At 45.6% G+C, this 22,452-nt stretch overlaps 1 protein-coding gene across 2 annotated transcripts in view; it reads left to right on the forward strand.

Moving 5' to 3' along the window:
- Positions 1-22,452, forward strand: part of LOC144498984 (protein kinase C-binding protein NELL1-like) — an 893,123-nt gene that overhangs the window by 505,468 nt on the left and 365,203 nt on the right. Inside the window, exon 13 of one of the 2 annotated variants that reach the window (XM_078221009.1) lies at positions 3,151-3,276. The exons of the other annotated variant lie outside the window; for it this stretch is intronic. Within the exon in view, the coding sequence (XP_078077135.1) occupies positions 3,151-3,276 (126 nt within the window). The remainder of the gene's footprint in view (positions 1-3,150; positions 3,277-22,452) is intronic. 2 annotated transcript variants of the gene reach the window in all.

The raw sequence follows: 22,452 nt of genomic DNA on the forward strand, positions 1-22,452 counted from the left end.
AAAAGTGGACAGAATAGTAATCATTTTAGATTAGTCATTGCAACTTGATTGTACTTCGCAGTATGCCCTAAAAAAAGTATTAATCATGTCAGATTAGCCTGAACCCTTGTAATTTGATGACAATTTAACTGGCATCTTGAAAGTAAAACCCCATAGGGTAAGCCTAGAACTCTTGATTGTGTCGTGATGCATTTACCATGCGATAGCTAACTGTAATTGGAACAATAGTCCACCTGGAAGGGGAGGGTTCACCTGTCTGTACAAGCTGGCTCTGTTTATAAATTGTCATAATAAATAATAATAATAATGGCGAGGTTTCCTATTTATTGGACAAAGTGAGTCTTTATTTCAAAGCCCCAGTTGGAACTGGCTTTGAACATGTTTGCTTGTAGCACGCGAGAAGTCAATAGTTTTTTCACTCAATACCAGCAAAGATTGATTGAATGGTGCATTGATTCCTGTTCCCTGACTTTGGTCTGGATTTGAAGAATATTTTTACAATCCTATCTCTCCTGATGTTGATCAATATCTGTGAAGGGATCTAAAACAGATGTGACACCCGCTATTTTTCATATGTAAGGTTTGAAAAATGGCTCAAGCCAATTTTTGGGTTGAAGGTACTTCAGGGCTTCTTGGGGATACTTGGAATTTGACCTCGTCACCCAGGCAGATTGGCACAGCGATGTACAAGGTCTGCTCCTGTCAAGTTTGCTTCCTCTAATTCAGTTGGAGATCCTGAGAAAGGAGGTTTGGAGTGAGGTGGCTTGACTTGGCCCCATGATGTCACCCCGTATCCCAGCACATTTCTCAGAGGTAGAATCCCAGGAGTGGCAGCTACCTTCAAGCGGTTGGGGGGTGGTGGGTGAATGGACGGATAGCCAACTAAAGCACTTAAAGCAATATTAGAGTCATAGAGTGATGGAGGTTTACAGCATGGAAACAGGCCCTTTGGCCCAACTTGTCCATGCCGCCCTTTTTTTTAAACCCCTAAGCTAGCCCCAATTGCCCACATTTGGCCCATATCCATCTATACCCATCTTAGAGATGTAACTGCCTAAACAGTCTATTATTTCTACTTTTGGACAGATTTGACGTTTTTGCAAGCAGTTCAGGGAGCACTCTGTTGCGTCCACTCCCTGGTGGGGGAGAAAAGGTGGCTTCACAGTGGGAAGTTCACCGAGTTGGAAAGCTCACTCGGAGAGCTGGTGGAGACACGATGGGCTGAACAGCCTCCTTCTGTGCTGTAATAATTCTGTGATTCTGTGTCTCGTAACTTCTCAGGCTATTCAAGAGTTCATTGGCAGTAAGTGGGAAGGTTTACGTTTGCCCACATCGCAACATTGCCATTGACCTGAGAAATAGTGGAGATGGATGTCTCAAATGGCTGTTCCTCTTAAACGTTTCAACCACTCCAAAGATGCTGATGGTTGCCGCAGTCAGTCTGTCCTTTGTTCCCATAGATCTCACAATGACGGCTGCTGGCCTCCATTGTAGTTGTTGTCTCTCATTAGGCACGAGGCAGCCTGTGAATTGGTCACCCTGTGTGAATGAGACTGGGCGGATGAGTACCCAAAATGAGTTGAGATTGGGGGATGGGCCCGACTACAGGTTCCTAATGTGCATCCACCTGCGCCACCGCCCCCGCCCCCCCCCCCCCCCCCCCCCCACCCCTCCCAACCCGGTACGTCCATCCCAGAATGAAAGCCAAATACTGCGTGGGTGCTGGAAGTCCGAAATAAAAGCTGGAAAAATAAAGCGGCTCTTGCATCCGTGTGACTCTACTTCTGAGTTAAAGAGATAGAAATGTGACGGGTCATATACCGTTTAACAGGGGGTGGAGCAAAGTTAGAAGGTCAGTGATTGGTGAGGGTGAGAATCCATCCTAGAAGATCGTTCATAAAATCTCCAGAGCAAAAGGAGTCCATTTGGCCCATCGAGGCTGCGCCGGCCACAAACCCACACAATTCCTAACCCGTAACCCCACATATTTACCCTCCTAGTCTCTGACACTAAGGGGCAGTTTATCATGGCCAATCAACCTAACCCGCACATCTTTGGATCATGGGAGGAAACTGGAGCACCCGGAAGAAACCCACGTAGACACGGGATGAACGTGTAGACTCCACACAGACAGTGACCCGGGGCTGAAATTGAACCCGCGTCCCTGGTGCCGTGAGGTAGCAGTGCTAACCACTGTGCCGCCTTGCCACCCCCTCCCATCACTCCCATCTTGATCAACTTGCGTTGCAGGGAACACATCAGGCATAGTACAATCAGGGCAAAAATTCCCGAGCGTGTTTTTATGCAGCAAACTCAACCATTTGCAAAAGTCCCCTCCCACCCCACAGTCTGTCGCTGAATGTGGATTGTGTCAGGTTATCTGAATCAAAAGTGAAAATATCAGCCAGGCTTGCAAATCACCGACTGAGAACTTAGCGAAGGATTAGACCTCCTTTGACAGGGACCTTATCTGGTCCACCACAGAAGCTGGCAGCCCGAGCGAGTATCGACTACAAACACCTTAAACACGTGTCTGCTAAACGATAGGAGAATTCTGATGAAATCTGACAGATATGTTGGCACAAAATGCGAAAGAATACTGCCCTCAAAACACTGCCGCTTGCTCTCAGCTGCCAGTGAAGCAGAGGCACGTGAATTATAAGCCTGAAAATTTCTCTGGAGCAATGTTATTATAAAGCCACTTAACGTGCGGTTATCAACTTCCTCCTCCACAGTTTTTGAGGAGCCATTAATCCATTTGGAATAAAGTGGAGCTGCCTCTGTTAAAATAATAAAGAGGAATGTGATGCAAGCACAGTTAGCGTTGTGCAATAATATTGATGGCAGTAATTTGCAACCTATAAAGTCAATCCGAGCAAAGCCAGCAGAGAGGCCCCACTGTGAGTGCTTTGACATCATCAAAGACTAAAAAAACTAGTGATTTAATTTGCTTTGCCTCGCCTCATCAGAATTTAAAAGCAAGTCTGATGCCACTACCCTCATTTGTTTGCAAGCTGCATGGAATTTGCAGCCTTGCCAACTAACCTTCAATAATTTAACTGCTGATAGCCACATGTACTAATACATTGTACCCATCTCGCCCTTCAACGTGTAACCTTTAACTTTTGTCTGCTCTCCATTTTGTTACAGATAAAGATGAGTGTGCGAATGACACACACTACTGCCATGCAAACACTGTGTGTGTGAATTTGCCTGGATCATATCACTGTGACTGTCTCCCAGGATACACCCGAGTTGATGACTACTCCTGTACAAGTAAGAGCAGTCTAGGAAAACTTAAGGGTTATACGGAGCAGATAAGGTTCAAAGTGACGAGGCATTGATGGATATGCTTTGGAAACTGGCCCGGCTGGGAAGAATTAAGCATTGTCTCCAGTAGCAGTGTTAGAAAACCCAAGATCGATGGCCTCTATCCCTGCTCTTTTGTAAATCAGCCCAGTGTGTGACCCAGCGGAGGGTGAATTGGGCTCCAGTCGGCCCTGGGAGCATTCTGCCTGCAGCTGTCCTTTAGTTAGGATCCTGAACACGTCCCTGTGCTTTAGAATTTGTATTTGACAATCTTCAGCACATGTTGGTCGAGTTTAAATAAGAAATAAACGGTTTTAAACAAACTACCTTACTGTTGGTTGGCCGTGTGAGCTGGGGGCGGATTTATTTAACCTTGTTAGCTTTTTCCCAGGGATTGCGTGTGACCCAAATGTAGATGGGAAGTCATCTTTTAGCTGCCCAAATCTAACTTCCATTAGCAGAAAGCAGCGGGGAGTCCCAGAGAATCATCAGTCTCTTCACCCCATTTATCTGTTGCCATGGAAGTAGCAGCATTTCCTACTGTATGTTTGTGGCTGAGCTGGCACTGTGAGTTGAGAGGTTTACACATGGGTAGTGTCCGGTTATTCTCAGCAGTTGAAAGCTGATGAGACGAACATCAAATTCATTAATTTAAGAACAGTAGGCATTTCTCCTCTTTCGCAATCTACAATCAGTGTCGCAAGTTTAATGGGGTAAGATATTCGAGTGTCAGTAACATGACCCATCTATATAAACAGAGGACAAATTGTTCCTGGCAATGGCTCCACTACGCTGCATTCAGTTTGAGAACAAAGAAAATTACAGCACAGGAACAGGCCCTTCGGTCCTCCAAGCCTGCACCGACCATGCTGCCCGACTTAACTGAAACCCCCTACCGTTCCGGGGACCATATCCCTCTGTTCCCATTCTATTCATGTATTTGTCAAGATGCCCCTTAAAAGTCACTAGGAAACTAAACAAAAGCTTTCCAATTCGTACACAGCTTTAAAATATTTTCTTCCACAACTTTTTCCCACAACCATCTCTTGTCTTCCCCCTATCAAACCCAATTACCTGAAGTAATGTGTACAGTTCTGGTTACCCTATTATAGAAAGGATATTATAAACCACAAAGAGTGCAGAAAAATATTACTAGGATGCGACCGGGACTTGATGGTTTGAGTTATAAAGAGAAGATGGATAGACTGGGACTTTTTTTCTTGGAGTGTAGGAGGCTTAGGGGTGACCTTATACAAGTCTATAAAATAATGAGGGGCATAGATCAGCTAGATAGTCAACATCTTTTCCCAAAGGTAGGGGAGTCTAAAACTAGAGGGCATAGGTTTAAGGTGAGAGAGGAGAGATACAAAACGGTCCAGAGAGGCAGTTTTTTCACTCAGAGGGTGGTGAGTGTCTGGAATAAGCTGCCAGAGATAGGTGTAGAGGCGGGTACAATTTAAAAAATAAGTTAAAAGTTTATTTATTAGTCACAAGTAGGCTTACATTAACACTGCAATGAAGTTACTGTGAAAATCCCCTTGTCGCCACACTCCGGCTCCTGTTCGGGTACACTGAAGGAGAATTTAACATGGCCAATGCACCTAACCAGCACGTCTTTCTGACAGTAGGAGGAAACCAGAGCACTCGGAGGAAACCCACGCAGACACAGGGAGAAAGTGCAAACTCCACACAGACAGTGACCCAAGCCGGGAATCGAACCCGGGTCTCTGGTGCTGTGAAGCAGCAGTGCTAACCACTGTGCCACCTTTGCCCCTTTGTCTTTTAAGAAGTTACATGGATACGATTGGTGTAGAGGGATATGGGCCAAACACGGGCAATTGGGACTAGCTTAGGGATAAAAACTGGGCGGCATGGACAAGTTGGGCCGACGGGCCTGTTTCCAAGCTGTGAACCTCAATGACTCTAATGGAGAATGATTGTCATGAACAATAGATTCGATGGACTATTTAGGGAAGGAAATCTGCCATCCATACCTGGTCTGGCCGACATGTGACTCCAAAACCACAGCAATGTGGTTGACTCCCAACTGCCCTCTGAAATGGTCCAGCCAGCCATTCAGTTTCAAGGGCAACTAAGAATGGGCAATAAATATTGGCTAGCCAGTGATGCCCATATCCCACGAATGAATGAAAAATAAAAAAAACACACACAGAGTGAGGCTACACTGTGGAGTCTATGTTCATGAAGAAAGGACTCAAGGGGACTTGATTAGCTCAGTTGGCTGGACAGCTGGTTAGTGATGCAGAGCGATGCCGACAATGCAGGTTCAATTATTGTACGCTGAGGTTATTCATGAAGGCCCCACCTTCTCAACCTTGCCCCTCATCGGAGGAGTGGTGATCCTCAGGTTAAATCACCACCAGTCAGCTCTCCCCCTCAAAGGGGAGAGCAGCCTATGGTCATCTGAGACTGGTGACTTTACCTTCATCTTAAAGATCATTAGTGATATTACATGTTTATCACTGCTGATTATCTGACTGCGATTTATTCATTATTTGTCACACTATATTCTGCCTGATTGGCTGTTCTGTATTTTTCAGAACAACAGGGGTTGCATTTCTAAAGCAGTCCACCCATCCCTTTCTTTCCTTCCCCCTGGACATCCAGTCCTCCCATTTGTGACCATATATGGAAATTGGTTTGAAGGTTAAAAATGACAATGTGTGTCCCCCATTTTGTACAAGATGTTTGATTACCTGTGCTCCCCTCCCTTTGCTAACATTTTGCCAAACTGTCAGCATTGATAGAAAAATGGAAAAGCATTTCCTGCTCTCACATTTCAGATGATCTGTGATGCAATTTCCTTTTTTTTTGTCTTCATTCATGGGACATGGGCGTCACTGGCTGGCCAGTATTTATTGCCCTTGAGAAGGTGGTGGTGAGCTGCCTTCTTGAAACGTTGCAGTCCACGTGCTGTGGGTTGACCCACAATGCCGTGAGGGAGGAAATTCCGGGATGTCGGCCCAGCGACTGCGAAGGAACGGCGATATATTCCCAAGTCAGGATGGTGAGTGGCTTGGAGGGGAACTTGCAGGTGGTGGCGTTCCCATGTATCTGCTGCCCTTGTCCTTCGAGATGGAAGTGGTTGTGAGCTTGGCAGGTGCTGTCTAAGGATCTTTGGTGAATTGCTGCAGTGCATCTTGTAGATGGTACACACTGCTGCTACTGAGCATCGGTGGTGGAGGGAGCGGATGTTTGTGCATGTGATGCCAATCAAGCGGGCTGCTTTGTCCTGGATGGTGTCAAGCTTCTTTTGTGTGACTGGACAGTGTTGCTATGGAGACAACTGTTGGCCATTTCTTTAAGATGTCATACGGTTGTAACCCATCAGAGACAGTGAAAAGTAAATGAGCTGTGCTTTGGATAGGGAATGAATAAATAAAGGAAATGGCAGCACCTGTAGCCTGTTGAAGAGGTCTAGGATTTATACTGCCTTTTCTTGCTTTATTATGCCAAGACTGTCAGGGAAGGACAGCAACACAATTCTTCATGTCCCTTGCCTTCCACCTCAGAAGATGTTAATCTGGAACTCTGGACTTGCCTGCAGCTCAGTGAAATGAGCCACTTGGACATTGTATGATTATGTTTATGACATCCCATCCATCAGTAGCTGAAACGCAAATTGTTGGAGGTAACTGAGGTCAAATTTTTATTTGAGGTTGCAATTTTAAACCATTTCTGCAACCTGAGCGTTCCAGAGTGACCGACACACTACTGACGCACCTGGGATGCGTTAGCTACCAGCCGAGAAAAATGAGAAGTAATGGAGTTGCATGTTTCCTCTCAATGATGCTGCAGGTTTCCTGCGTCACTTTTAGCCTGTAGATGCTGAAAGCCACTAAATTAGAAAACCCTGAGGCTCTTCAAACTGCAAGGATCTGAACATTACACAGTGAGGAAAAACACAGCCCCATCAACTGCAATCGGTGTGTAATTGCTGCCCTTTCCCAATACATATAAACACTGTGGAACCTTTACGTAGCAACTCATCATGAAGCTTAATCACTTGGATTTTATTATTAACTGCCAGCTGCCATTGGTGCTTGACTGCTTTTTGGTTTATTTTGTGTTACCGTGAGTTTCCTGGATCAATGAGTTTATTTGGGGTACAACTTCCCAAATTCATGACCTCCGCAACGTAGGACGAGGGCAGCAGGTTCATGGGAACGCCATTCCCTCGCAATTCCCCTCCAAGGGCAAATCTCATACCTTTACACTGGGGAAGATTTGTGCCAGGATGGGGCGCATTTAAGCAGGCAGAAGGGTGGTTGGTGGGGACCTGCTTATTGACCGCCCCCACCCCCACCCCCCCGGAACAAAAATCTCGCCACAATTCCCGCCTCCATTACAATTAAGTTTGGGGCAGGAAGGCCTGTGGGCAGCCTTCCCACCCTACTGCCAGTTGAGGCCTCTAAGTGGGCAAAGGCCATTCGTTCAAAGGCACACAGTGTCCGATGATGCGACCTGGCATCGGGAAGGGGGTGGGGGCTGGGCCTACTGAAAGTAAACCCTTGCCCTTGCTGCTGGCTCTTTCATTCCTCCTCTTCCCACACCCAACGAACCATCTTCTGGCATCACTCGCCTGTGTGTGGGTTACTCCTTGATGCAATGCCTCAGGTGGGTGTAGTACATAGAAACATAGAAAACAGGAGCAGGAGTAGGCCATTCGCCCTTCGAGCCTGCTCCACTATTCATTATGATGATGTAAGAAGTCTCACAACACCAGGTTAAAGACCAACAGTTTTATTTGGTAGCAAACGCCACTAGCTCTCGGAGTGCTGTCCCTTCATCAGGTGAGTGGAACAGCACTTCGAAAGCTCGTGCTACCAAATAAAGCTGTTGGACTTTAACCTGGTGTTGTAGGACTTCTTACTGTGTCCACCCCAGTCTGGCGCCGGCATCTCCACATCATCAATAAGATGATGGCTGATCATCCAACTCAATAGCCTGATCCTGCCTTCCCCCATATCCTTTGATCCCCTTTGCAACAAGAGCTATTGGCGGGGTTTTACGGCGTCGCTCGAGCAAGACCAGAAAATCCTGCCTGAGGTCAACAGACATTTCCATTGGCAAGCCAGGCGGTAGAATTCCAGCGTATATCTAACTCCTTCTTGAAAACATGTTCAACTGTTCTGTGTGGTAGAGAATTCCATAGATTCACCATTCTCTGGGTGAAGAAATTTCTCCTCATCTCAGTCCCAAAAGGTTTATTCCATACCCTTAGATTATCAGGGTGATCTTAAGCCCATGTTTGCCGTCTGTGTGAATGTTGGTGGGGGCTCAAGATCCGGAAGTCGCAGTGCTCGATGGCAAGTTTGCCATCTTCCCTGCCCCTTGCTGGCGATGCCATTAGGTAAGAAGTCTCACAACACCAGGTTAAAGTCCAACAGGTTTATTTGGTAGCAAAAGCCACTAGCTTTCGGAGCGCTCGCTGCTCCTTCGTCAGGTGAGTGGGATTTCAGTTCACAAACAGGGCCCTGTTTTTGATGATGGGCCAAAGGGCATTTTCTGCGCTGTATCTCAAAAGAGAATGACATTAAATGGATGAATATAAAGGTATCATCCACTAGTAACAGGCCCAGGAGACAGATCCCTTGTTAGTCCTGTCCTGCCACAGGGGAATAGTCTTTGGAATTATTTTTATAAACAAGATTTTTAAAAATAATATATATTTACAAAATAGTTGCAACTGAAAATAGTTGTGGTTGTATCACAGCTGGGTATGGCTCCTGCTCTGTCCAAGTCTACAAGAAACTACAAAGGGTCATGAACGAATCTCAGTCCACCACACAAACCAGCCTCTCATCTATTGATTCTGTTTACACTTCCCACTGCCGCAGAAAAGCAGCCAGCATAATTAAGGACCCCATGTACACTGGACATTCTCTCTTCCACCTACTTCTGTCGGGAAGAAAAATCTGAGGTCACGTACTAACAGACTCAAGAACAGCTTCTTCCCTGCTGCCATCAGACCTAGGAATGAACCTACCTCATATTAAGTGTGGTAGGTCACCCTAGCTGTGACTGTAACACTACATTCTGCACCCTATCCTTTCTTTCTCCCTTTGTACTCTATGAATGGTATGTTTTGCCTGCATAGCATGCAAGAAACAATACTTTTCATTGTATCCCAATACATGTGACAATCATAAATCAAATCAAATCCCCCCTCATCAATTCTACTAGTTACATCCTTGAAGAATTCCAGTAGATTTATCAACATGATTTCCCTTTCGTAAATTAGTGCTGACTCTGTCCGACCTTGCCACTGTTTTTCAAATGCTCTGCTATAAAGTCTTTAAGAATGGACTCGAGAATTTTCCCCACTACCGACATGAGGCTGAGTGGGCTATACCAGCAGCAACCACCGGCTCCCAGTTGCGCTGTGGAGGACAGAAAACTGCCAGTCTCTGATTAGCTGGCAGTTGTCAGTTGGTGGAACTTTGCTCTCCCAGTGTCCTTGATCCTGGAGAAAAGCCCAGCATGAACCCATTCGGTGCCTGGGCACAACAAGAGGCAACTAGCTTTCTCAAAAAGAGGCAACATGGAGGCTGGCGAGTGGGGGCAAGGGGGTGGTGTTGAGGGTGATCTCACCAGCTCTCCAGCTGGTGCCCGAGACCCACCCGTCACCTCTACAAAATTTCACCCAAGTTTCACACCATCCCTTCATCGGTGCTGAGTTAAAGTCTGAGAACACCTTTCCTAACAGCACTGAGGCGTAGCTCCGCAACAGGGGCTGCAGAAGAAGGCTCACCTCCACTTTCCCGAGGGTAATTTGGAAGGGGCAGTAAATGCTGACTTTGTTGGAATTCCCATATTCCGTGAATGAGTAAAAGGAAAGCACAGTGAAGGGTGGTACAGTGGTTAGCACTGATGCCTCACAGCGCCAGGGACCCGGGTTCAATTCCAGCCTTGGTCACTGTCTGTGTGGAGTCTGCACGTTCTCCCCGAGTCTGCGTGGATTTTCTCCGGGTGCTCTGGTTTCCTCCCACAGTCCAAAGATGTGTGGGTTAGGTTGATTGGCCGTACTAAAATTGCCCTTTCGCGTCAGGGGGATTAACTGGGTAAATACATGGGGTAATGGCATAGGTGGAATTGTGGTCAGTGCAGACTCGATGGATCAAAAGACTTCCTTCTGCACTGTAGAGATTCTCTGTTCTTTTATCTCTTTTTCTTCACTGCCACAAATACACAGTCGGGCAATCATGTTTTTAAAAAAAAGCAAAGCTTAGCACAACAGATCTTAATGAAATCAATACTGAAGGTTGAAGAGTTTAAGGTATTTGTGAAGTTATTTGGTGCGATACAGTCTCGAGTGCCCTCATTGAAAACTTCCTTGTTTGCATCCAATTGATCTAAAGTGGTCAGGGATTCTGAGCAGGTTTTCTCTCCTCTGTGTACATGTCTGCAGTAGATACAGAGAAGAAAAGTTAATTTGTTAGTACAAAAGCTTTCTCTCCTCTAATTTTGAGTTGATCAATACAAGCTGTTACTTCTGAAGTGGCTGTCAGGTCCTTTTGATTAGTTTGTTTCCAATGGAAAAGTTTATTTAATTAAAACTGTAAGTGTTGTGATTCTGCAACCTCTCAATGTTTGTCCCCTTCCCCCTTTCAGCACAACCTATAATGGTTTTTGAAATATCGCTAACTCTATTCACTGTCAAATCTTTGTGTGATTTAAACTCATTGCAACATATCAAATTTTAATACTGTGAGTGGTTGTCTACTTTGATGGATGACTTGTCCCACGACTTGTCCAGTTTCCGAGCAGGTGAACTAAGAGTTGACACAAGGGATCCCCAGACCAGCCATCGCACTGAGCAGGCTTGATGGGCCGAGTGGCCTACAACTTTCTGCTATTTCTCGTGTTCTTGTGAATGAAGTGAATCACAAATGACACCACTTGAGGGGGAAAGTCCCCATGAACTGTTATGTCCTTGATTGATTGGCACAGAATGGTTGATTTGATTTGATTTATTATTGTCACATGTATTAGCAGTGAAAAATATTGTTTCTTGCGCGCTGTACAGACAAAACATACCGTTTATAGAGAAGGAAACGAGAGAGTGCAGAATGTAGTGATACAGTCATAGCTAGAGTGTAGAGAAAGATCAACTTAATACAAGGTAGGTCCATTCAAAAGTCTGACAGCAGTAGGGAAGAGGCTGTTCTTGAGTTGGTTGGTATGGTTGAGTGGTTAAGTATCACTCCAGGCAATGGCTGGCAAATTTAATCCACTGACATGATTGTAACAACAACAGTTGGTATTGATAGAGCACTTTTAATGCAATAAAACATTCCAAGTCACTCCACAACGTTTGACAATGAGGTATGAGGCAAAGTTATGATAGATGGCCAGAAGGTGGCAAAGTAAATTTGGCATGTCCTCTACGACTCTCTCCGATTTTTACAGATGCACCATAGAAAGTATCATTTCTGGTTGTATCACAGCTTGGTATGGCTCCTGCTCTGCCCAAGACCTCAAGGAACTACAAAAAATTGTGAACGTAGCCCAGTCCATCATGCAAATCAGCCTCCCATCCATTGACTCTGCCTACACTTCCCCCTGCCTCGGAAAAGCAGCCAGCATTATCAAGGACCCTATGCATCCTGGACATTCTCTCTTCCACCTTCTTCCATCGGGAAAAAGATACAAAAGTCTGAGGACACGTACCAACAGATTCAAGAACAGCTTCTGTCATCAGACTTTTGAATTGACCTACCGTACATTAAGTTGATCTTTCTCTACACCCTATTTGTAACTGCAACAGTATATTCTGCACCCTCTCCTTTCCTTCTCTCCTTTGTACTCTATGGCTGGAATGTTACTGCCTCGTCCGCCCCAGAATCGGGGAGGGTGAGGCTTCCTAGAACCTCATTCTCTGTTGGCCTCGGGCGGGATCTTACGAGCCTCGGGCGGGCGAGGTAAAATAGTCTCCTATGAACAGTATGTTTTGTCAGTATAGCAAGCAAGAAACAATACTTTTCAATGTATCCCAATACATGTGAGGATAATAAATCAAATCAAATAAGTTGGTCAAAGAGAAAGGTTTTAAGCAGCATCTTAAAGGAGGAAGGTGAGATCAAGAGATAGAGAAGTTTAGGGAGGGAATTCCAGAGCTCAGGAGTTAGGCAGCTGGAAGTACAGCCACCAACGTCTGAGCAATTGATATCAGAGGTCAACATTAGAGGAGAACAGATCGTTCTGAGGATTGGGAGTTGGAGAAGATGGAGAAGTTGGAGCTTCCTGTGGGGGAGCACTTCAGCAGTCACGGGCATTCAGCCTTGGATCTTCAGGTAAGCGTTCTCCAAGGCGGCCTTCACGACACACGACAGCGCAGAGTCGCTGAGCAGAAACTGATAGCCAAGTTCCGCACACGAGGACGGCCTAAACCGGGATGTTGGATTTATGTCACATTATCAGTAACCCCCACAGCTCGCCCCTGGTCTTGCATAATCTCACCAGCTGTTCTGTCTGGAGACAATACACATCTCTTTAACCTGTGTTTAATGTTCCCTCCAACCACATTATCTGTACCTTTTAAGACCTGGCTGGCTGTAGAGATTTGCATTCTAATTAGTATTCTGTAACTTGATTTCTGTGTCTGTGCACTGTTGGAGAACAGAGACCACTCCATCTGACGAAGGAGCAGCAAGCTCCGAAAGCTTATGGTGTTTGCTACCAAATAAACCTGTTGGACTTTAACCTGGTGTTGTGAGACTTCTTACTGTAGTTGGAGAAGATTACAGAGATAGGGAGTATTGAGATGTTGCTTAACTGGGAACCAGTGTAGGTCGGTGAGAACAATGGGTAGTGGATAAGCAGGACTTGGTGCGAGGATAGCCATGAGCAATAGCATTATAGGTATCTGCACGTTTACTAAGGGTGCAATGTGGGTTCAAATTAGATTCCAATAACCCAGACCCAGATCTAATCAATGTTTTCACGCAACAATCGCAGTTTGATTGTTTCATTGCCCAAGTTAAGTGGGGGCTGGTTTTTTGCCCCAGAGGTGGGTATGTGGTGCAACACACCAGCCCTGGGTAAAAGTGCCATGAGAAAGTGTAATTTTTGCTCTGGGATGGGGGAGGGGGTTGTGCAGTTGTGGGTGCAGGGTAGAGTCTGGAATGCTGCCCAGGATGTAGCTTGGAGGTAGCCACATAGAGTCATAGAGGTTTACAGCATGTAAAAAGGCCCTTTGGCCCAACTTGTACATGCCGCCCAGTTTTTATCACTAAGCTGGTCAATTGCCCACGTTTGGCCCATATCCCTCTATACCCATCTTACCGATGTAACTGTCTAAATGCTTTTTAAAAGACAAAATTGGACCCACCTCTACTACTACCTCTGGCAGCTTGTTCCAAACATTCACCAACCTCTGTGTGAAAAAATTGTCCCTCTGGACCCTTTTATATGGTTCAAGATGGCGCTGGAGCAAGGCGACTTCTTGCAAGCTGTGCCCAGCATACCTTCTAATTCTATCTTTTACTCTCGTGCTATGCTTCTAAAACTTCATTCTAACTCTTTTAAACTCTCTAACAATGCTTTAATGCAATTTCTTACAGATTTGGTATCCCTTCTTCCTTCGGGAAAAAAATTCAAAACTCTGAGGTCACATACCAACCGACTCAAGAACAGCTACTTCCCTGCTGCTGGCAGATTTTTGAATGGACTTTACCTTGCATTAAGTTGATCTTTCTCTACACCCTAACTATGACTGTAATACTACATTCTGCACTCTCTCATTTCCTTCTCTATGAATGGTATGTTTTGTCTGTATAGTGCGCAAGAAACAATAGTTTTCACTATGTTAAATCAAATCAAATCAAAATCAAACCCTCTCACCTTAAACCTATGCCCTCTAGTTTTAGACTCCCCTACCTTTGGGAAAAGATATTGACTATCTACCTTGTCGATGCCCCTCGTTATTTTATAGACCTCTATAAGGTCACCCCTCAGCCTCTACACTCCAGGGAAAAAAGTCCCAGTCTATCCAGCCTCTCCTTATAACTCAATCCACCAAGTCCCGGAGGCATCCTGGTAAATCTTTTCTGCACTCTTCCTAGTTTAATAATATCTTTTCTGTAATAGGGTGACCAGAATTGCGCACAGTATTCCAAGTGTGGCCTTACCAATGTCTTGTTCAACTTCAACAAGACGCCCCAATTCCTGTATTCAATGTTCTGACCAATGGAACCAAGCATGCCAAATACCTTCCTCACCACCCTATCCACCAGTGACTCCACTTTCAAGGAGCTATGAACCTGTACCCCTAGATCTCTTTATACTGTAACTCTCCCCAACGCCCTACCATTAATTGAATAAGTCCTGCCCTGGTTCAATCTACCAAAATGCATCACCTCGCATTTATATAAATTAAACTCCATCTGCCATTCATCAGCCCACTAGCCCAATTGATCAAGATCCGTTGCAATCCTAGATAACCTTCTTCGCTGTCCACTATGCCACCAATCTTGGTGTCATCTGCAAACTTACGAACCATATCTCCTAAATTCTCATCTAAATCATTAATATAAATGAGAAGTAACAGTGAGCCCAGCACTGATCCCTGAGGCACACCGCTGGTCACAAGCCTCCAGTTTGAAAAACAACCCTCTACAACCACCCTCTGTCTTCTGTCATCAAGCCAATTTTGTATCCATTTAGCTACCTCACCCTGGATCCCGTGAGATTTAACCTCATGCAACAACCTACCATGTGGTACCTTGTCAAAGGCCTTGCTAAAGTCCATGTAGACAACATCAACTGCATTGCCCTCATCTACCCTCTTGGTTACCCCTTCAAAAAACTCAATCACATTCGTGAGACATGATTTTCCACTCACAAAGCCATGCTGACTTTCCCTAATCAGGCCTTGCAACTCTAAATGCCCGTAGATCCTGTCTCAGAATACCTTTGAACAACTTACCCACTACAAATGTTAGGCTTGCCAGCCTGTAGTTCCTAGGCTTTTCCCTGCAGCCCTTTTTAAAAAAAGACACAACATTTGCCACCCTCCAATCTTCAGGCACCTCTCCTGTGGCTGTTGATGATTCAAATATCTTTGCTAGGGGACCCGTAATTTTCTCCCTAGCCTCCGACAGTGTCCTGTGATACACTTCATCAGGTCCCGGGGTGGTGAATCTCTGGAATTCTCTGCCCACTGAAGTGGTGCAGGCTACATCGTTGAATATGTTTAAATCACGGATAGATGGATTCCTGATCGGTAAGGGAATTAGGGGTTATAGGGATCAGGCGGGTAAGTGGAACTGATCCACTTCAGATCAGCCATGACCTTATTGAATGGCGGGGCAGGCTCGAGGGGCTAGATTGCCGACTCTTGCTCCTATTTCTTATGTTCTTATGTTCTTATTTGTCTACCTTGATGTGCTTTAAGACTTCCAGCACCTCCTTCCCCTTAATATGTACACTCCTCAAGACACCACTATATATTTCCCCAAGTTCCCTAACATCCATGCCTTTCTCAGCAGTGAATACTGATGAGAAATGTTCATTTAGCATCTCGCCCATCTCTTGTGGATCTGCACATAGATGACCTTGTTAATCCTTAAGAGGCCCTATTCCCTCTCTAGCTAATCTCATAGAACATAGAACATAGAACAGTACAGCACAGAACAGGCCCTTCGGCCCACGATGTTGTGCCGAGCTTTATCTGAAACCAAGATCAAGCTATCCCACTCCCTATCATCCTGGTGTGCTCCATGTGCCTATCCAATAACCGCTTAAATGTTTCTAAAGTGTCTGACTCCACTATCACTGCAGGCAGTCCATTCCACACCCCAACCACTCTCTGCGTAAAGAACCTACCTCTGATATCCGTCCTGTATCTCCCACCACGAACCCTATAGTTATGCCCCCTTGTAATAGCTCCATCCACCCGAGGAAATAGTCTTTGAACGTTCACTCTATCTATCCCCTTCATCATTTTATACACCTCTATTAAGTCTCCCCTCAGCCTCCTCCGCTCCAGAGAGAACAGCCCTAGCTCCCTCAACCTTTCCTCATATGTCCTACCCTCCAAACCAGGCAGCATCCTGGTAAATCTCCTCTGCACTCTTTCCAGCGCTTCCACATCCTTCTTATAGTGAGGTGACCAGAACTGCACACAATATTCCAAATGTGGTCTCACCAAGGTCCTGTACAGTTGCAGCATAACCCCATGGCTCTTAAACTCCAACCCCCTGTTAATAAAAGCTAACACACTATAGGCCTTCTTCACAGCTCTATCCACTTGACTGGCAACATTTAGAGATCTGTGGATATGGACCCCAAGATCTCTCTGTTCCTCCACAGTCTTCAGAACCCTACCTTTGACCCTGTAATCCACATTTAAATTAGTCCTACCAAAATGAATCACCTCACATTTATCAGGGTTAAACTCCATTTGCCATTTTTCAGCCCAGCTTTGCATCCTATCTATGTCTCTTTGCAGCCTACAACACCCCTCCACCTCATCCACTACTCCACCAATCTTGGTGTCATCAGCAAATTTACTGATCCACCCTTCAGCCCCCTCCTCTAAGTCATTAATAAAAATCACAAAGAGCAGAGGACCAAGCACTGATCCCTGCGGCACACCGCTAGCAACCTGCCTCCAATCCGAAAATTTTCCATCGACCACCACCCTCTGTCTTCGGTCAGACAGCCAGTTACCTATCCAATCGGCCAACTTTCCCTCTATCCCACACCTCCTCACTTTCATCATAAGCCGACCATGGGGGACCTTATCAAACGCCTTACTAAAATCCATGTATATGACATCAACTGCCCTACCTTCATCAACACACTTAGTTACCTCCTCAAAAAATTCTATCAAATTTGTGAGGCACGACTTGCCCTTCACGAATCCGTGCTGACTATCTCGGATTAATCCGCATCTTTCTAAATGGTCGTAAATCCCATCCCTAAGGACCCTTTCCATCAATTTACCAACCACCGAAGTAAGACTAACCGGTCTATAATTACCAGGGTCATTTCTATTCCCTTTCTTAAACAGAGGAACAACATTCGCCATTCTCCAGTCCTCTGGCACCATCCCCGTGGACAGCGAGGACCCAAAGATCAACGCCAAAGGCTCTGCAATCTCATCCCTTGCCTCCCACAGAATCCTAGGATACATTTCATCAGGCCCAGGGGACTTATCGACCTTCAGTTTATTCAAAACTGCCAAGACATCCTCCCTCCGAACATCTATTTCCTCCAGCCTATTAGCCTGTAACACCTTCTCTTCCTCAAAAACATGGCCCCTCTCCTTGGTGAACACTGAAGAAAAGTATTCATTCATCACCTCGCCTATCTCTACTGACTCCATACACAAGTTCCCACTACTGTCCTTGACCGGCCCTAACCTCACCCTGGTCATTCTTTTATTCCTCACATAAGAGTAAAAAGCCTTGGGGTTTTCCTTGATCTGACCCGCCAAGGACTTCTCATGTCCCCTCCTAGCTCTCCTAAGCCCCTTTTTCAGCTCATTCCTTGCTAACTTGTAACCCTCAATCGAGCCATCTGAACCTTGTTTCCTCATCCCTACATAAGCTTCCCTCTTCCTTTTCACAAGACATTCCACCTCTTTTGTGAAGCATGGTTCCCTCACTCGGCCATTTCCTCCCTGCCTGACAGGAACATACCTATCAAGGACATCCAGTATTTGTTCCTTGAAAAAGTTCCACTTTTCATTAGTTCCTTTCTCTGACAGTTTCTGTTCCCAACTTATGCCCCCTAATTCTTGCCTAATCGCATCATAATTACCCCTCCCCCAATTGTAAACCTTGCCCTGCCGTACGGCCCTATCCCTCTCCATTGCAATAACAAAAGACACCGAATTGTGGTCACTATCTCCAAATTGCTCTCCCACAACCAAATCTAACACTTGGCCCGGTTCATTTCCCAGTACCAAATCCAATGTGGCCTCACCTCTAGTCGGCCCATCCACATATTGTGTCAGGAAACCTTCCCGCACACACTGCACAAAAACTGCCCCATCCAAACTATTTGACCTACAAAGGTTCCAATCAATATTTGGAAAGTTAAAGTCCCCCATGACAACTACCCTGTGACCCCCACACATATCCATAATCTGCTTAGCAATTTCTTCCTCCACATCTCTATTACTATTTGGGGGCCTATAGTAAACTCCTAGCAATGTGACCGCTCCTTTCCTATTTCTAACTTCAGCCCATATTACCTCAGAGTGCAGATCCCCCACGAAGTGCCTTTCCGCAGCCGTTAAACTATCCTTGATTAACAATGCCACTCCTCCACCTCTTTTACCAGCTTCCCTACACTTAGTGAAACATCTATACCCCGGAACGTCCAACAACCATTCCTGTCCTTGTTCTACCCACGTCTCCGTAATGGCCACAACATCGTAGTCCCAAGTACCAATCCACGCCCCAAGTTCATCTACCTTGTTCCGGATGCTCCTTGCATTGAAGTAGACACACTTCAACCCACCTTCCTGTCTACCAGTACCCACCCTTGACCCTGATACCTTCCCCAATACCTCACCACCCTCACTGACTTTTGGACTACAACTCCCTTTCCCACTCCCCTGACAAATTAGTTTAAACCCCCCTGAAGTGCCGTAACAAATTTCCCTTCGAGGATATTGGTGCCCCTCTGGTTCAGGTGCACCCCGTCCTGTTTGTACAGGTCCCACCTTCCCCAGAATGTGTTCCAATTATCCACGTATCTGAAACCCTCCCTCCTACACCATCCCTGCACTCTCTCCCTGTTCCTCAACTCGCTATCACGTGGTACCGGCAACGTACCAGAGATGACCACATGTTTCGTCTTGGCTCTCAGCTTCCAGCCCAGCTCCAGAAATTCCTGCTTTAAATCCCCGTCCCTTCTCTTACCTATGTCATTGGTACCAATGTGCACCACGACTTGTGACTGTTTCCCCTCCCCCTTCAGAATCTGGAAAACACGGTCTGAGACATCACGGACCTTGGCATCCGGTAGGCAACATACCATCCGTGAGTCTCTTTTGCTGCCACAGAACCTCCTATCTATCCCTCTAACTAACGAGTCCCCAATAACTATCGCCCTCCCGCTCTCCCCCTTTCCCTCCCGAGCCACAGAGACGGACACTGTGCTGGAGATCCTCTCACTGCGGCTCCCCACTGGTATGTCATCCCCCTCAACCGTATCCAAAGCGGAATACTTGTTGCTAAGGGGAACGACCACCGGGGATCCCTGCACGGACTGCTTCCTCCCAGCCCCTCTCACCGTCACCCATCTGTTTTCAATCCTCGGAGTAACTGTATTCCTAAAGCTTGTGTCTATGGCCATCTCTGCGTCCCTGATGATCCTAAGTTCATCCAACTCCAGCTCCAGTTCCCTAACACGGTTTTGGAGGAGCTGCAGATGGGTGCACTTCCCACAGGTGTAATCAGTAGGGACACTGTCGTCGTCCCTCACCTCAAACATAGTGCAAGAGGAACATTGCACTGCCTGCACACCCATCCCCTCTAGATACCTTGCCAGTACCAGGTAGAAAGTGCAAAAATGAATTCAACTCACCCCTACTCGCCCTTTCAGCCTAAGCCCTGTGAGCCAAAGTCTTATAGCTCACACTCTGCTTCCCACGCACTCCACTGCCCGCTCCCGACGCTGCCCGCTGTATACTGCAGCCTACCTTTTATACTTCACGCGCTTAAAAAACCCTTCCCAGACTCCTTTGCTGCCCACTTCTAGTTTTCACTTTAAACTTGAAAAACTGCTGTTAAAGTAAAGGCCAAAAAAATACACACACTAGCTGACTAATTAAATAAATAAACAATTCAATTAATCTCTCACCAGCACTGCTGCCTTCAATCACCCCTCTCAGCTTGCTCCAGTGGATCATCTCTTGCCCTTTATATATTTGTAGAAGCTCTTTGGATTCTCCTTTGCCTTATCTGCCAAAGCAATCTTGTGTCCCCTTTTTGGCTTCCTGATTTCTCTCGTAACTCTACTCTGACACCCTCTATACTCTTCAAGGGATCCAACTTGATCCCAGCTCCCTATGCATGTCATCTGCCTCCTTCTTCTTGACCAGGGCCTCAATATCCTGATTCATTCAGGATTCCCTACTTATACCAACCTTGCCCTTCACTCTAAAAGGAATGTGCTGACCCTGAACCCTGAATAACACGCTTTTGAAAGCCTCCCACTTACCAGATGTCCCTTTCCCTACCAACAGACTCCCCCAATCAACTTCTGAAAGTTCCTGCCTGATACCATCAAAATTGACCTTGCCACAATTTAGAATTTTAACTTTTGGGCCAGACCTATCATTCTCCATAGCTATCTTAAAACTAATGGAATTATGGTCACTGGTCCCAAAGTGATCCCTCACTAACACTTCTGTCACCTGCCCTTCCTTATTTCCCAAAAGGAGGTCAAGTTTTGCCCCCTCTCCAGTCGGGTCATTCATATACTGAATGAGAAATTCCTCCTGAATACATTCAACAAATTTCTCTCCATCCAAGCCCCTAATACTATGGCTGTCCCAGTCAATGTTGGGAAAGTTAAAGCCCCCTACCATATTACCTATTTTTCTTGGAGCTATCTGTAATCTCTTTACATATTTGCTCCTTAATTTCCTGTTGACTGTTTGGGGGCCTCTAGTACAATCCTATCAAAGTGATTTCCCCCTGGCTTGCTGAGTGCCAATGTAGACATTTTAGACGGCCCGTATCTGTTCTATGGGACTTTGTCCCAGTTGTTTTATTAATTATTAAACACTCTAGCCCTCGACGCTAGCAGCCTCTCACCTTCATGCCCCCATGCCAACTTAATGCTGTTGCATCACTCCTCAACCAACTCTTTTCCCCTTACACTCTCCATGCTAACTCATGCCCCCAATTCACCCCTTGTAGCCTCCATACCAACACATGCTCCTGACCACCCCAATGCCCGCTTATAGCCAAACTCCATTCCTTCTCCTTGGCAAAGGTCTGAAATTAAACCTGTCTGTTCTTAACCTTGGTTTCATATTGAACACTGAGATAAATTTCTGACCTCATATTCATACCTTCACTAATATCGCCTACTTCCACCTTTGCTCATCCTTTACTAAAGCCTCATTCGGGCCTTAATTATCTCCAGATTTGACTAGTTCACTGAACTCCTGGCATATTTGATGATCAGTTATTTGATTGTAAGTTTCTCATCCTTGTTTTCAAATCCATCCCTATCCCCATTTCTATAACTTCCTTCAACCCTACAACAATTGGAGATATCTGCACTCATCTAATTCTGATTTGATTTGATTTATTATTATCACATGTATTGGTATACAATGAAAAGCATTGTTCCTTGCACGCTATACAGGCAAAGTATATTTTCTTCTTTGAAGATCAGAGGTAATACTAAGTACAGATTAAATCCTGTTCAGTTTATGTCCCAATCCACAACTCTGCTTCTTTTTAGGTGTCATCAACAAGCTCACCGAGCTTTTTGATTTGATTTGATTTATTACTGTCACTTGTATTGGTATACAGTGAAAAGTATTGTTTCTTTCATGCTATACAGACAAAGCATACCATTTATAGAGAAGGAAAGGAGAGAGTGCGGAATGTAGTGTCACAGTCATATCTAGGGTGTAGAGAAAGATCAACTTAATTAAAGGTAGGTCCATTCAAAAGCCTGATGGCAGCAGGGAAGAAGCTGTTCTTGAGTCGATTGGTACATCACCTCCTGACTGAAGAAGGTGGGAGAATCTCCGGGGTGCGAGAGGTCCTTGATTATGCTAGCTGCTTTTCTGAGGCAGTGGGAAGTGTAGATGGAGTCAATGGATGGGAGGCTGGATTGCATGATAGATTGGGCCATGTTCACAACGCTTCGTAGTTTCCTGTGGTCTTGGCCTCTTGTGCATCCTGATTTTGATCACTCCACCATTGGCAGCCATGCCTTTGGTTGCCAAGCTCTGGTATATCTTCCCTGTCTCTCTCCACCTTGCTTTTGTCTTTTAAGACATTCCTTTAATCTTACCTCATCTGATCTCTCATTCCTTTACGTGGCTGGGGTGTCATACTTTATTTTATAATGCTCGAAGCATCATGGCTATTTTATTGTAGTAAAGTTACTATCTAAGTATAAGTTAATGTTGTTGGA

Source organism: Mustelus asterias, chromosome 9 (assembly GCF_964213995.1).
Source record: "Mustelus asterias chromosome 9, sMusAst1.hap1.1, whole genome shotgun sequence".
In the NCBI taxonomy this organism is placed as follows: Eukaryota; Metazoa; Chordata; class Chondrichthyes; order Carcharhiniformes; family Triakidae; genus Mustelus; species Mustelus asterias.